The following is a 13,536-nucleotide window of genomic DNA, read 5'->3' on the forward strand; positions in this document are numbered from 1 at the left end:
ACACAGATACAAGTCGTCACCCTGTAACACAGATACAAGGCGTCACCCTGTAACACAGACACAAGGCGTCACCCTGTAACACAGATACAATGCGTCACCCTGTAACACAGATACAAGGCGTCACCCTGTAAAACAGATACAAGGCGTCACTCTGTAAAACAGATACAAGGCGTCACCCTGTAACACAGATACAAGGGGTAACCCTGTAACACAGATACAAGGCGTCACCCTGTAACACAGCTACAAGGCGTCACCCTGTAACACAGCTACAAGGCGTCACCCTGTAACACAGATGCAAGGCGTCACCCTGTAACACAGATACAAGGCGTCACCCTGTAAAACAGATACAAGGCGTCACTCTGTAAAACAGATACAAGGCGTCACCCTGTAACACAGATACAAGGCGTCACCCTGTAAAACAGATACAAGGCGTCACTCTGTAAAACAGATACAAGGCGTCACCCTGTAACACAGCTACAAGGCGTCACCCTGTAACACAGCTACAAGGCGTCACCCTGTAACACAGCTACAAGGCGTCGCCCTGTAACACAGGGTGAAGGTAGATGCACCGCTAAAAAGGGAGAGGTATGCGCTCCTTGCAATATTGGGAGTACACAGTGCAACACAACAGTAGGGCGGTAACACAGTGAGGAAGAGCATGTTCTTCAACAAGGTGAAGAGAAAGAGTGAAGAGTGTGTATTGGAACACAGGGAGAGAGCGTGTTCTGTGAAACAGGTTTAAGGGAGTTCAGTGACAGAGGAAAGGAGGGCGTGTTCCACCACACAGGGAGAGAGGGCGTGTTCTGCAACACAAGAAGAATGATGGCATGATCCACAACACAAGAAGAAGGAAGGCATACTGTGCAACACAAGGGGGAGAGCGTGCTTTGCAACATGTGAAGAATTAGGACATTATCTGCAACAGAAGAACGAGAGCATGATCCGCAGCACAATAAGAATGAGGGCGTGCTCTGCAACACAATAAGGAGGGCGTGCTCTGCAACACAATAAGAATGAGGGCGTGCTCTGCAACACAATAAGAAGGAGGGCGTGCTCTGCAACACAATAAGAAGGAGGGCGTGCTCTGCAACACAATAAGAATGAGGGTGTGCTCTGCAACACAATAAGAATGAGGGCGTGCTCTGCAACACAAGAATGAGGGCGTGCTCTGCAACACAATAAGAATGAGGGCGTGCTCTGCAACACAATAAGAATGAGGGCGTGCTCTGCAACACAATAAGAATGAGGGCGTGCTCTGCAACACAATAAGAATGAGGGCGTGTTCTGCAACACAATAAGAATGAGGGCGTGCTCTACAACACAATAAGAATGAGGGCGTGCTCTGCAACACAGTAAGAATGACGCCATGCTCTACAACACAATAAGAATGAGGGCGTGCTCTACAACACAATAAGAATGAGGGCGTGCTCTACAACACAATAAGAATGAGGGCGTGCTCTGTAACACAATAAGAATGAGGGCGTGCTCTACAACACAATAAGAATGAGGGCGTGCTCTGCAACACAATAAGAATGAGGGCGTGCTCTACAGCACAATAAGAATGAGGGCGTGCTCTGCAACACAGTAAGAATGACGCCGTGCTCTACAACACAATAAGAATGAGGGCGTGCTCTACAACACAATAAGAATGAGGGCGAGCTCTACAACACAATAAGAATGAGGGCGTGCTCTGCAACACAGTAAGAATGACGCCGTGCTCTACAACACAATAAGAATGAGGGCGTGCTCTACAACACAATAAGAATGAGGGCGTGCTCTACAACACAATAAGAATGAGGGCGTGCTCTACAACACAATAAGAATGAGGGCGTGCTCTACAACACAGTAAGAATGACGCCGTGCTCTACAACACAATAAGAATGAGGGTGTGCTCTACAACACAATAAGAATGAGGGCGTGCTCTGCAACACAATAAGGATGAGGGCGTGCTCTACAACACAATAAGAATGAGGGCGTGCTCTACAACACAATAAGAATGAGGGCGTGCTCTACAACACAATAAGAATGAGGGCGTGCTCTGCAACACAATAAGAATGAGGGCGTGCTCTACAACACAATAAGAAGGAGGGCGTGCTCTACAACACAATAAGAAGGAGGGCGTGCTCTACAACACAATAAGAAGGAGGGCGTGCTCTGCAACACAATAAGAAGGAGGGCGTGCTCTACAACACAATAAGAAGGAGGGCGTGCTCTGCAACACAATAAGAAGGAGGGCGTGCTCTTCAATACAGTAAAAATGAGGACATGGTCTGCAACACAATAAGAATGAGGGTGTGCTTTGCAACACAGTGAGAGAGAGCCCATGCAACACACAAGGAGACAAACTACTTTCCATACATCTTTCTATGAATCCAAATTTACCATCTCTGCATCTGCACTGGTTACCTCATTCTCATTTTTATATATATTTTCTAGTTCCTTACTGAATAGCTCCTTAACTAACATGCTTCTCAGCAGAACCAGTTTATAATTTAGAGCTTGTTACCAATTTCCCATTTTATATTAAGATTACTAATGATGTTATCCAGATATCCTCGGAGCGAATCTGCTGAGATTTTCTTACTCATTTCTGCAACTTTGCAAGCTCCTGATGATGTGTTGATTGCAACACGAAAGTTATTATTCAACTCCCCTGGTTATTTTACACACGTACACACATATATATATGATATATATGTGATATATATATATATATATATATATATATATATATATATATATATATATATATATATATATATATATATATATATATATATATATATATATATATATATATATATATATATATATATATATATATATATATATATATATATGTATACATAAATATATATATATATATATATATATACATATACATATATATATATATATATATATATATATATATACAGTGGACCCCCGGTTAACGATATTTTTTCACTCCAGAAGTATGTTCAGGTGCCAGTACTGACCGAATTTGTTCCCATAAGAAATATTGTGAAGTAGATTAGTCCATTTCAGACCCCCAAACATACACGTACAAACGCACTTACATAAATACACTTACATAATTGGTCACATTTGGAGGTAATCGTTATGCGGGGGTCCACTGTATATGTATAAATGTGTGTGTGTGTATATATATAAAATGAGAGAAACAGAAAGAAAAAGAGAGAGAAAGAGAGAGAGAGAGAGAGAGAGAGAGAGAGAGAGAGAGAGAGAGAGAGAGAGAGAGAGAGAGAGAGAGAGAGAGAGAGAGAGAGAGAGAGAGAGAGAGAGAGAGAGAGATTCTACTCACCGACTGTGCAGTTACTGAACAACTGAAGTTATCCGTATAATTTCTGATGCCATAGAAAGGTGATGTCCAGACGAAACATCCTCCAGAAGTGTTTATATTGCAACGTGGAAGTGAGGGAGCGGTGGTGGTAGTGGCTATGGTAGTTTTAGTTGGGATGGTGGTAGTCGTGGTAGTTGGTTTGGTTGTGGTATTAGTTATAGTTGGTTTAGTAGTGGTAGTGGCACTAGTTGGTTTGGTAGTGGTAATCGTAGTAAATGGTTTGGTGGTGGTAGTCGGGGTAGTTGGTGTGGTGGGGGAAGTCGCGCTACTTGGTTTGGTAGTCGTTGTCGTTGGTGCGGTGGAGGTTGTCGTCGTTGTTTGTGTGTTGATAGTAGTCGTAGTAGATGGTGTTGTTGTGGTAGTTGGTTTGGTAAAGGTAGTCGTAGTAGATGTTGTGGTGGTAGTTGGTGTTGTGGCTGTAGTTGGTGTGGTGGTGGTGGTGGATGATGTAGTAATTGTTGTGGTAGTAGTAGTCGTGGTAATAATCGTACTAGTTGTAGTGGTGGTAGTGGTAGTAGTTGGTGTGGTGGTGATAGTCGTCGTAGTAATTGCTGTGGTGGTAGTCGTAGTAATTGGTGTGATTGAGGTGGTCGTAGTAGTTGGTGTGATGGTGGTCGTAATAGTTGGTGTGATGGTGGTGGTCGTAGTAGTTGGGGTGGTGATGGTGGTCGTAGTAGTTGGTGTGATGGTGGTGGTCGTAGTAGTTGGGGTGGTGGTGGTGGTCGTAGTAGTTGGTGTGATGGTGGTCGTAATAGTTGGTGTGATGGTGGTGGTCGTAGTAGTTGGGGTGGTGATGGTGGTCGTAGTAGTTGGTGTGATGGTGGTGGTCGTAGTAGTTGGGGTGGTGGTGGTGGTCGTAGTAGTTGGTGTGATGGTGGCGGTCGTAGTAGTTGGTGTGATGGTGGTGGTCGTAGTAGTTGGGGTGGTGGTGGTGCTCGTAGTAGTTGGGGTGGTGGTGATGGTCGTAGTAGTTGGTGTGATGGTGGTGGTCGTAGTAGCTGGGGTGGTGGTCGTAGCAGTTGGGGTGGTGGTGGTCGTAGTAGTTAGTGTGATGGTGGTGGTCGTAGTAGTTGGGGTGGTGGTCGTCGTCGTAGTAGTTGGGGTGGTGGTGGTGGTGGCCGTAGTAGTTGGTGTGATGGTGGCGGTCGTAGTAGTTGGTGTGATGGTGGTCGTGGTAGTTGGGGTGGTGGTCGTAGTAGTTGGGGTGGTGGTGGTGGTCGTAGTAGTTGGGGTGGTGGTGGTGGTCGTAGTAGTTGGTGTGATGGTGGTGGTCCTAGTAGTTGGGGTGGTGGTGGTCGTCGTCGTAGTAGTTGGGGTGGTGGTCGTAGTAGTTGGTGTGATGGTGGTGGTCGTAGTAGCTGGGGTGGTGGTCGTAGCAGTTGGGGTGGTGGTGGTCGTAGTAGTTAGTGTGATGGTGGTGGTCGTAGTAGTTGGGGTGGTCGTCGTCGTCGTAGTAGTTGGGGTGGTGGTGGTGGTGGCCGTAGTAGTTGGTGTGATGGTGGCGGTCGTAGTAGTTGGTGTGATAGTGGTGGTCGTGATAGTTGGGGTGGTGGTCGTAGTAGTTGGGGTGGTGGTGGTGGTCGTAGTAGTTGGGGTGGTGGTGGTGGTCGTAGTAGTTGGTGTGATGGTGGTCGTAACAGTTGGTGTGATGGTGGTGGTCGTAATAGTTGGTGTGATGGTGGCGGTCGTAGTAGTTGGTGTGATGGTGGTGGTAGTAGTAGTTGGGGTGGTGGTGGTGGTCGCAGTAGTTGGGGTGGTGGTGGTGGTGGTCGTAGTAGTTGTTATGGTGGTAGAGGTGGTGTCTGTAGGCATCGTCCTGCAAATCGAATCAGTATATCACTTAAAATGCGAATATTAAGTTTATCCTTCCTCACGAGACCTGGTCTCAGACCGGGCAGCGGGGGCGTTGACCCCCGAAACCCTCTCCAGGTATAATCCAGGTATACCTACTACCAGACACACTCCTACCTGTTTACACCCAGACACACATACCCACCTCTGTACACCCAGACTCACTACACACAGCTTCTCTGAAAGATGCCAACAGAGCTTCTCTTACGTGCATCCCGGAATCGGTATGAAGGAAACATTGGCCGACCATCCTGTATAAAAGTTAGTAGTAGTGGAGAAGAAGAGGATCATTGTGTTCTGGGGCGAGGTGAAGACCTGGCTGGGCATTATATCCATGTCACAATACCTGTAACGTAGATGATGAGTGTTAGTATATCCAGGGATAACACAAGACCTAGCTGGGTGTCATGTCCATGTTGCAGTACTTGTGAAGGAAATTGGCGGAAATCATTGCAGTATTTTAATTACTAAGTTGACTGGGGAAGATTGCTTAGAGTTTAGCCTAAGGTAACTGGGAATCGCGAAATCGTTATAACACGACTGAAAATAAATCACAAAACGATGGGGAGTTTGAGAACATGCCTGCCGTAGGTTCCAACACTGGGAGAACTGACTGAACGCAAAGTGAAAAAGTCCAGGAGTTCTCATATTTATTCTTTATAGAGACCGAGTAAACACACTTAATTTCCCGTCTTTGAAAAGGTGTAGAGGCAGAGTGATATGACTGAAGTTAAGTGCACTGACAAATGATTATGTTTCAAAAACAGAATATTTACGAAACTTATTTAAGGTAGAACTCTAACAACGGATTCAAGTGTGAATGTTAATTACTAAATATTAGATAAAACCTTTGTTCGTACATAAAGTAAGGCCCCTCCCCCCCAAAAAAAATAAATAAATGCGTAAGACAATAATTGCTATCAAATCATTAGGAAAATAAAATATAAGTAGCGATTTGCAAGAATAAGAAAGATTTAACATGAACATAAAGTATGGTGCGTTTCGCTTTAATATTTTTTTTAACCAATGGGATTATCTACAGACATAACTTGACTTACACGTCGCCGGTGGTGAGGTTAGTCGTCCTGATCTCCAGAAAGTCGAAGTAGCAACAATAATTGTTGTCGCAGTAGGGATCATATCCATAGAGTGAGAAGTTGTTGAAGGTGAGTTGAGGAGAGAGACAGGTGGGAGCCTGGATCACGAAGACGCATCTTGATCCTGTCAGAAACATCTGGGTGGTGTTGAGAACATTCGTCATTCATCTGTGCTCATATACTGGTTATTATATTTTTCTTTGTTAACTCATCGGCCGTTCCCCACCGAGGCAGGGTGACTCGAGAAAGAAGAAACAGTTTTATCATCACTCACTCTCTTGCCAGAGGCATGTCGATACTACAAAAACTGCAACTTATATCCACTCCTCCTTCAGAGCGCAGGCACTATACTTCTCACCTCCAGCTAACCAGTTTTCCTGAATCCCTTCATAAATGTTACACTGCTCGCACTCCAACAGCACGTCAAGTCATAAAATCATTTCTCTCCACTCGCTCCTATCTAACACGCTCACGCATGCATGCTGGAAGTCTAAGCCCCTCGTACACAAAACCTCCTTTACCCCCTTCCTCCCACCTTTCTTAGGCCGAACCCTACCCAGGCTTCCCTCCAGTACAGATTTGTACGTCCTCCAATTCACTATTTCGTGCCATCCTTTCTAAATGTCCGAACCATCTTAACAACCCTCCTCAGCCCATACACTTGACAAGAGTCACATTACCTGCTGGGTAATAGCTAGGAAAGTTTGGAGAGGTGATGACACCAGGCTGAGTGATATTCGCTGAGCAGTTGGATATAAACTGACCTGTCATGAAAAAATCTTATTTAGTTAGTCATTGTTAGTTACTCGATGTTAGTTACTAGCAGTTGCATGAGGTTAGCTACTTGTCATTAGTTACTCGTTGTTGAGTACTAGTTGGTCACTCAACTTACTATCTATTAGTTACTAGTGATTGAATAGTAATGAACAGACACTAGTGGTTAGTTATTACTTATTGCTTACTAGTGGTTAGCTACTAATAGTTACCAGCAGTTTCTAGCAGACATAAATGCTCTGAGGATAAAAAAAAAGATGAATGCACTATTCTCAAGTAACGAGAATTTATTTTTATTTACGAGGAGGGATTTCATGAACACAAACTCGTCAACCTCTTGAAGAAATAAAATGAAAGGTATTATGGTACAAGTGTACAAATAGATCACAGAACTCGTTAAAATTAATTTCAACTAGGCAATTATGGCTTTAAAATGGGTATTGAGGGGATTTTTGGTCTGGAAATACGATTTTAAATGAGACGAACGATCTGTTAAGTGGCGTCACTGAACGAGATAATCTGACTATCTTTTGTTTCTGAGTATCATTTACTGACCGATCCTCATTATTTACCTCCCATTCCCCCACTGATGGAAAAGTAATAAACCCCTGCGGGTTTATTAGTTTTCCATCAATGTAGTAACAGTAATTCAGTCACACTAAAAAAAGGTTAGAAAAATATGAGTGGGGAGAGTTAGTAGTGAAAGGCAGTAACTTTATTGCTTGGCAAGTCAGTCTCGTGTTTATTCTCCATTCGGCAGCAGGTAGTTGGTCGTGGTTAATGGGTCGCTAGTAGCAAACATCTTGTGGTTGGTGAACTGAGAATTTATTTTGGATAGTAAGTGGTGGAAAATGAGGTACGTTGCTCTTTCATGGATAATATCTGATCAATAATGAAAGAAATCACAATAAGACGTGTGATTGCAAGTATGACAAAAAATACCACAGTGAAAATTGGAAATAAAACCTGACCCCTTTCATGTATTACATATCTTCCTCTGAAGATGTGTGTAAGCACATGAAAACGCTCAGGTTTAATTTCCAATTTTCACTGTGGTATTTTTTCATGATCAATAGTATATACTATTTGGGGTTTGCTAAATGTATTAAAAAGTTACAGCCGAACAGTGCTAAAGATAAGTGAACACTTCATAAGATTTACCAATAGTAGTAACAGTCTTGTATTTAAAACAATAAAGGTACATAAAATTGGTGCGGGGAAAATAATGTTTGAATGGTGTCCTTACTGTAGTAAGTACTGGTAACAGTCTGACATATGTCGCCGGAGGTACCAGGAGGACACACACATGTACAGTTGACACCGGTGTAGCCTTGGTTCTGACACGGGTCAACAGGGAGACCACATTTCGCTAGCCACTTGCCTGTGGATAAATTAATTTTCTAGTATGTGCGTCTTATTAACCATCTTCGTACACTTGCTTATGAAAATCAAGTTTTCTTAAGCAAGAATCAAATCACAATTACAATTCGACTTTCGAATGTCCCTAAGTTTCTACGGGAGCAAAGTGATTAAACAATCCAGATTATTTTTTTGTCAGCCGTATCAAACGCATTGCAACACAAGAGCTCAAAGTGCAGCCAATATCTATTCTCGATCTATACAAGATACAAAGGTTTAAGTGACGGTCACTAAATCTGTTTGGCAACAGTTTCTCGCAGGCAATGATAGTATATTTGGTCCAGATTACATAATTCTACTTCCCTCTGATTCAAGAGTGATTAAAGAGGTTTCGGCTGTTGTTGCAAAAGCTGCCATGTATATACAGGGTCTCCGAGCAAGGTTGTGGCTTCACTCAACCCTGCTGATTAGGATCTGCCTCACACACACGAACCAAGCAAGCCAGGCGAGAAAGAGTAGGAACAAATTAACTGATATACACACATGCCAGGGAAATGGATTTAATTATATCTAACAAAAATACAAGACAACACAAGAAACAGCACAACACACAATTTTTTTTATTGGCACATCGGCCGCTTCCCACCGAGGCAAGGTGACCCGAAAAAAATAAAGAAAAACCACTTTCATCATCATTCACTTCATCACTGTCATGCCAGAGGCGTACCTAAGCCTATACTACAGTTAAAAACTGCAACATATCACAGTTATAAAACTATATGTATCTGCAGGAAAACCGGCATTATATAAAAAGCTTAAAAGTTACCCAAATTTTGTGTATACTAAACGCAGGTGCAGTTTTAATATACATCAGAATCAGCATAATACACACCTGTGCTGCAGTGATATAGTCAACCAAAACTTCCACTACCTCCCACCCAACTGACACTCACACACACACACACACACACACACACACACACACACACACACACACACACACACACACACACACACACACAGTAGAGACAGGAAGGACTCTGGGGGGACAGATCAGATGGGGACACCAGCAAGGAATATACCAACAAGTGTTGGAAGACTTACATACAGATGAGGAGGAGGTGAAGAAACTGCTAAGGGACATCGATACCTCAAAGGCAATGGGACCGGACAACATCTGCCCGTGGGTCCTTAGAGAGGGAGCAGATATGTTGTGCGTGCCACTTACCACAATCTTCAACACGTCCCTGGAAACTGGGCAACTACCTGAGGTATGGAAGACGGCAAATGTAGTTTGCATTTTTAAAAAAGGAGACAGAAAAGACGCACTACACTATAGACCTGTGTCATTGACGTGTATAGTATGCAAAGTTATAGAGAAGATTATCAGGAGGAGAGTGGTGGAGCACCTGGAACGGAACAAGAGTATAAATGCCAACCAGCACGGATTCATGGAAGGCAAATCCTGTGTCACAAACCTTCTGGAGTTTTATGATAAAATAACAGAAGTAAGACACGAGAGAGAGGGGTGGGTTGATTGCATCTTCTTGGACTGCAAGAAGGCCTTTGACACAGTTCCTCACAAGAGATTAGTGCAGAAGCTAGAGCATCAGGCGCATATATCAGGAAGGGCACTGCAATGGATCAGAGAATACCTGACAGGGAGGCAACAACGAGTCATGGTACATAATGATGCATCACAGTGGGCACCTGTGACGAGCGGGGTCCCACAGGGGTCGGTCCTAGGACCAGTGCTATTTTTGGTATATGTGAACGACATGATGGAAGGGTTAGACTCAGAAGTGTCCCTGTTTGCAGATGATGTGAAGTTAATGAGGAGAATTAAATGTGATGAGGACCAGGCAGGACTTCAAAGAGACCTGGACAGACTGGACACCTGGTCCAGCAAATGGCTTCTCGAATTTAATCCTGCCAAATGCAAAGTCATGAAGATAGGGGAAGGGCACAGAAGACCACAGACAGAGTATAGGCTAGGTGGCCAAAGACTGCAAACCTCACTCAAGGAGAAAGATCTTGGGGTGAGTATAACACCGAGCATGTCTCCAGAAGCACACATCAATCAGATAACTGCTGCAGCATATGGGCGCCTGGCAAACCTGTGAACAGCATTCCGATACCTTAGTAAGGAATCGTTCAAGACACTGTACACCGTGTATGTCAGGCCCATACTGGAGTATGCAGCACCTGTTTGGAACCCGCACTTGATAAAGCACGTCAAGAAACTAGAGAAAGTACAAAGGTTTGCGACAAGGTTAGTTCCAGAGCTAAGGGGAATGTCCTATGAAGAAAGATTAAGGGAAATCGGCCTGACGACACTGGAGGACAGGAGGGTCAGGGGAGACATGATAACGACATATAAAATACTGCGTGGAATAGACAAGGTGGACAAAGACAGGATGTTCCAGGGAGGGGACACAGAAACAAGAGGCCAAAATTGGAAGTTGAAGACACAAATGAGTCAGAGAGATATTAGGAAGTATTTCTTCAGTCATAGAGTTGTAAGGCAGTGGAATAGCCTAGAAAATGACGTAGTGGAGGCAGGAACCATACAGTTTTAAGACGAGGTTTGATAAAGCTCATGGAGCGGGGAGAGAGAGGGCACAGTAGCAACCGGTGAAGAGGCGGGGCCAGGAGCTAAGACTCGACCCCTGCAACCACAAATAGGTGAGTACAAATAGGTGAGTACACACACACAGGAAGATAGCAGCGAGTAATGGTACGTGGCGAGGTGTCAGAGTGGGCACCTGTGACCAGCGGGGTCCCACAAGGGTCAGTCCTTGGACCAGTGGTGTTTCTGGTATTTGTGAACGACATGACGGAAGGAATAAACTCCGAGGTGTCCCTGTTTGCAGATGACGTGAAGTTGATGGGAAGAATTCATTCGATCGAAGACCAGGCAGAACTACAAAGGGATCTGGAGAGGCTGCAGACCTGGTCCAGCAATTGGCTCCTGGAGTTCAATCCCACCAAGTGCAAAGTCATGAAGATTGGGGAAGGGCAAAGAAGACCGCAGACGGAGTACAGTCTAGGGGGCCAGAGACTACAAACCTCACTCAAGGAAAAAGATCTTGGGGTGAGTATAACACCAGGCACATCTCCTGAAGCGCACATCAACCAAATAACTGCTGCAGCATATGGGCGCCTGGCAAACCTCAGAACAGCATTCCGACATCTTAATAAAGAATCGTTCAGGACCCTGTACACCGTGTACGTCAGGCCCATATTGGAGTATGCGGCACCAGTTTGGAACCCACACCTAGCCAAGCACGTAAAGAAACTAGAGAAAGTGCAAAGGTTTGCAACAAGACTAATCCCAGAGCTAAGGGGTATGTCCTACGAGGAGAGGTTAAGGGAAATCAACCTGACGACACTGGAGGGCAGGAGAGATAGGGGGAACATGATAACAACATACAAAATACTGAGAGGAATTGACAAGGTGGACAAAGACAGGATGTTCCAGAGACTGGACACAGCAACACGGGGACACAGTTGGAAACTGAAGACACAGATGAATCACAGGGATGTTAGAAAGTATTTCTTCAGCCACAGAGTAGTCAGGAAGTGGAATAGTTTAGGAAGCGATGTAGTGGAGGCAGGATCCATACATAGCTTTAAGCAGAGGTACGATAAAGCTCATGGCTCAGGGAGAGTGACCTAGTAGCGACCAGTGAAGAGGCGGGGCCAGGAGCTTGGACTCGACCCCTGCAAAATCAACTAGGTGAGTACACACACACACACACATACACACACACACACACATACACACACACACACACACACACACACACACACACACACACACACACACACACACACACACACACACACACACACACACACATACACATACACACACACACACACAGAAACAACGAGAAGACCAGAACGAGCCCCTGGTTTACCCGACGGTGTAAGGAGGCAAAAACAAAGTGCAATAGAGAATGGAAAAAGTACAGAAGGCAGAGAACACACGAAAATAAGGAGATCAGTCGCAGAGCCAGGAACGAGTATGCACAGGTAAGGAGGGAGGCCCAGCGACAGTATGAAAATGACATAGCATCGAGAATCAAGACTGACACGAAACTGTTGTATAGCGACATCAGAAGGAAGACAACAGTCAAAGACCAGGTGAACAGATTAAGGACAGAAGGTGGAGAACTCACAAGAAATGATCAGGAGGTATGTGAGGAGATGAACAGGAGATTTAACGAAGTTTTTACAGTAGAGACAGGAAGGGCTGTGGAAAAACAGCACAGAAGGAAACATCAAGAGGGAATATACCAACAAGTGTTGGATGACATACGAACAACCGAGGAGGAGGTGAAGAAGATGCTAAGTGACCTTGATACCTCAAAGGCGATGGGACCGGACAACATCTCCCCATGAGTCCTTAGAGAAGGAGCAGAGATGCTGTGCGTGCCTCTAACCACAATCTTCAACACATCCCTTGAAACTGGGCAACTACCTGAGAAATGGAAGACAGCAAATGTAGTCCCCATTTTTAAGAAAGGAAACAGAAACGAGGCGCGAAACTACAGACCTGTGTCTCTGACATGTATTGTGTGCAAAGTCATGAAGAAGATTATCAGGAGGAGAGTGGTCGAACACCTGGAAAGGAACAAGGTTATAAATGAAAACCAGCATGGGTTCATGGAAGGCAAATCTTGTATCACAAACCTCCTGGAGTTTTATGACACGGTAACAGAAGTAAGACACGAGAGAGAGGGGTGGGTAGATTGCGTTTTCCTAGACTGCAGGAAGGCCTTTGACACAGTTCCCCACAAGAGATTAGTGCAGAAGCTGGAGGATCAGGCGCATGTAACAGGGAGGGCACTGCAATGGATCAGGGAATACCTGACAGGTAGGCAGCAACGAGTCATGGTACGTGAAGAGGTATCACAGTGGGCGCCTGTGACGAGTGGGGTCCCACAGGGGTCAGTTCTAGGACCAGTGCTATTTTTGATATATGTGAACGACATGATGGAAGGAACAGACTCTGAAGTGTCCCTATTCGCAGATGATGTGAAGTTGATGAGAAGAATTAAATCGGATAAGGATGAGGCAGGACTGCAAAGAGACCCGAACAGGCTG

At 44.6% G+C, this 13,536-nt stretch overlaps 2 protein-coding genes across 3 annotated transcripts in view; both read right to left on the reverse strand.

Moving 5' to 3' along the window:
- Positions 1-7,050, reverse strand: part of LOC128685030 (mucin-2-like) — a 28,832-nt gene extending 21,782 nt beyond the window's left edge. The window contains exons 1-2 of one of the 2 annotated variants that reach the window (XM_070094279.1): positions 6,972-7,050; positions 3,305-6,415 (exon numbers count right to left, since the gene is read on the reverse strand). In XM_070094279.1, coding sequence (XP_069950380.1) covers positions 3,305-5,155 — 1,851 coding nt within the window. In that variant the 5' untranslated portion in view covers positions 5,156-6,415; positions 6,972-7,050. Of the gene's footprint in view, positions 1-3,304 lie in introns of both variants that reach the window. The other variant, XM_070094227.1, reaches the window with a different exon arrangement.
- Positions 7,051-7,467: 417 nt separating this feature from the next.
- The window catches only part of LOC128685039 (blastula protease 10-like), a 14,219-nt gene continuing 8,150 nt past the window's right edge, over positions 7,468-13,536 (reverse strand). The window contains exon 7 of the mRNA XM_070094355.1: positions 7,468-8,446. Coding sequence (XP_069950456.1) covers positions 8,250-8,446 — 197 coding nt within the window. The 3' untranslated portion in view covers positions 7,468-8,249. The remainder of the gene's footprint in view (positions 8,447-13,536) is intronic.

This window comes from Cherax quadricarinatus, chromosome 1 (genome assembly GCF_038502225.1).
Source record: "Cherax quadricarinatus isolate ZL_2023a chromosome 1, ASM3850222v1, whole genome shotgun sequence".
NCBI classification, from domain to species: Eukaryota; Metazoa; Arthropoda; class Malacostraca; order Decapoda; family Parastacidae; genus Cherax; species Cherax quadricarinatus.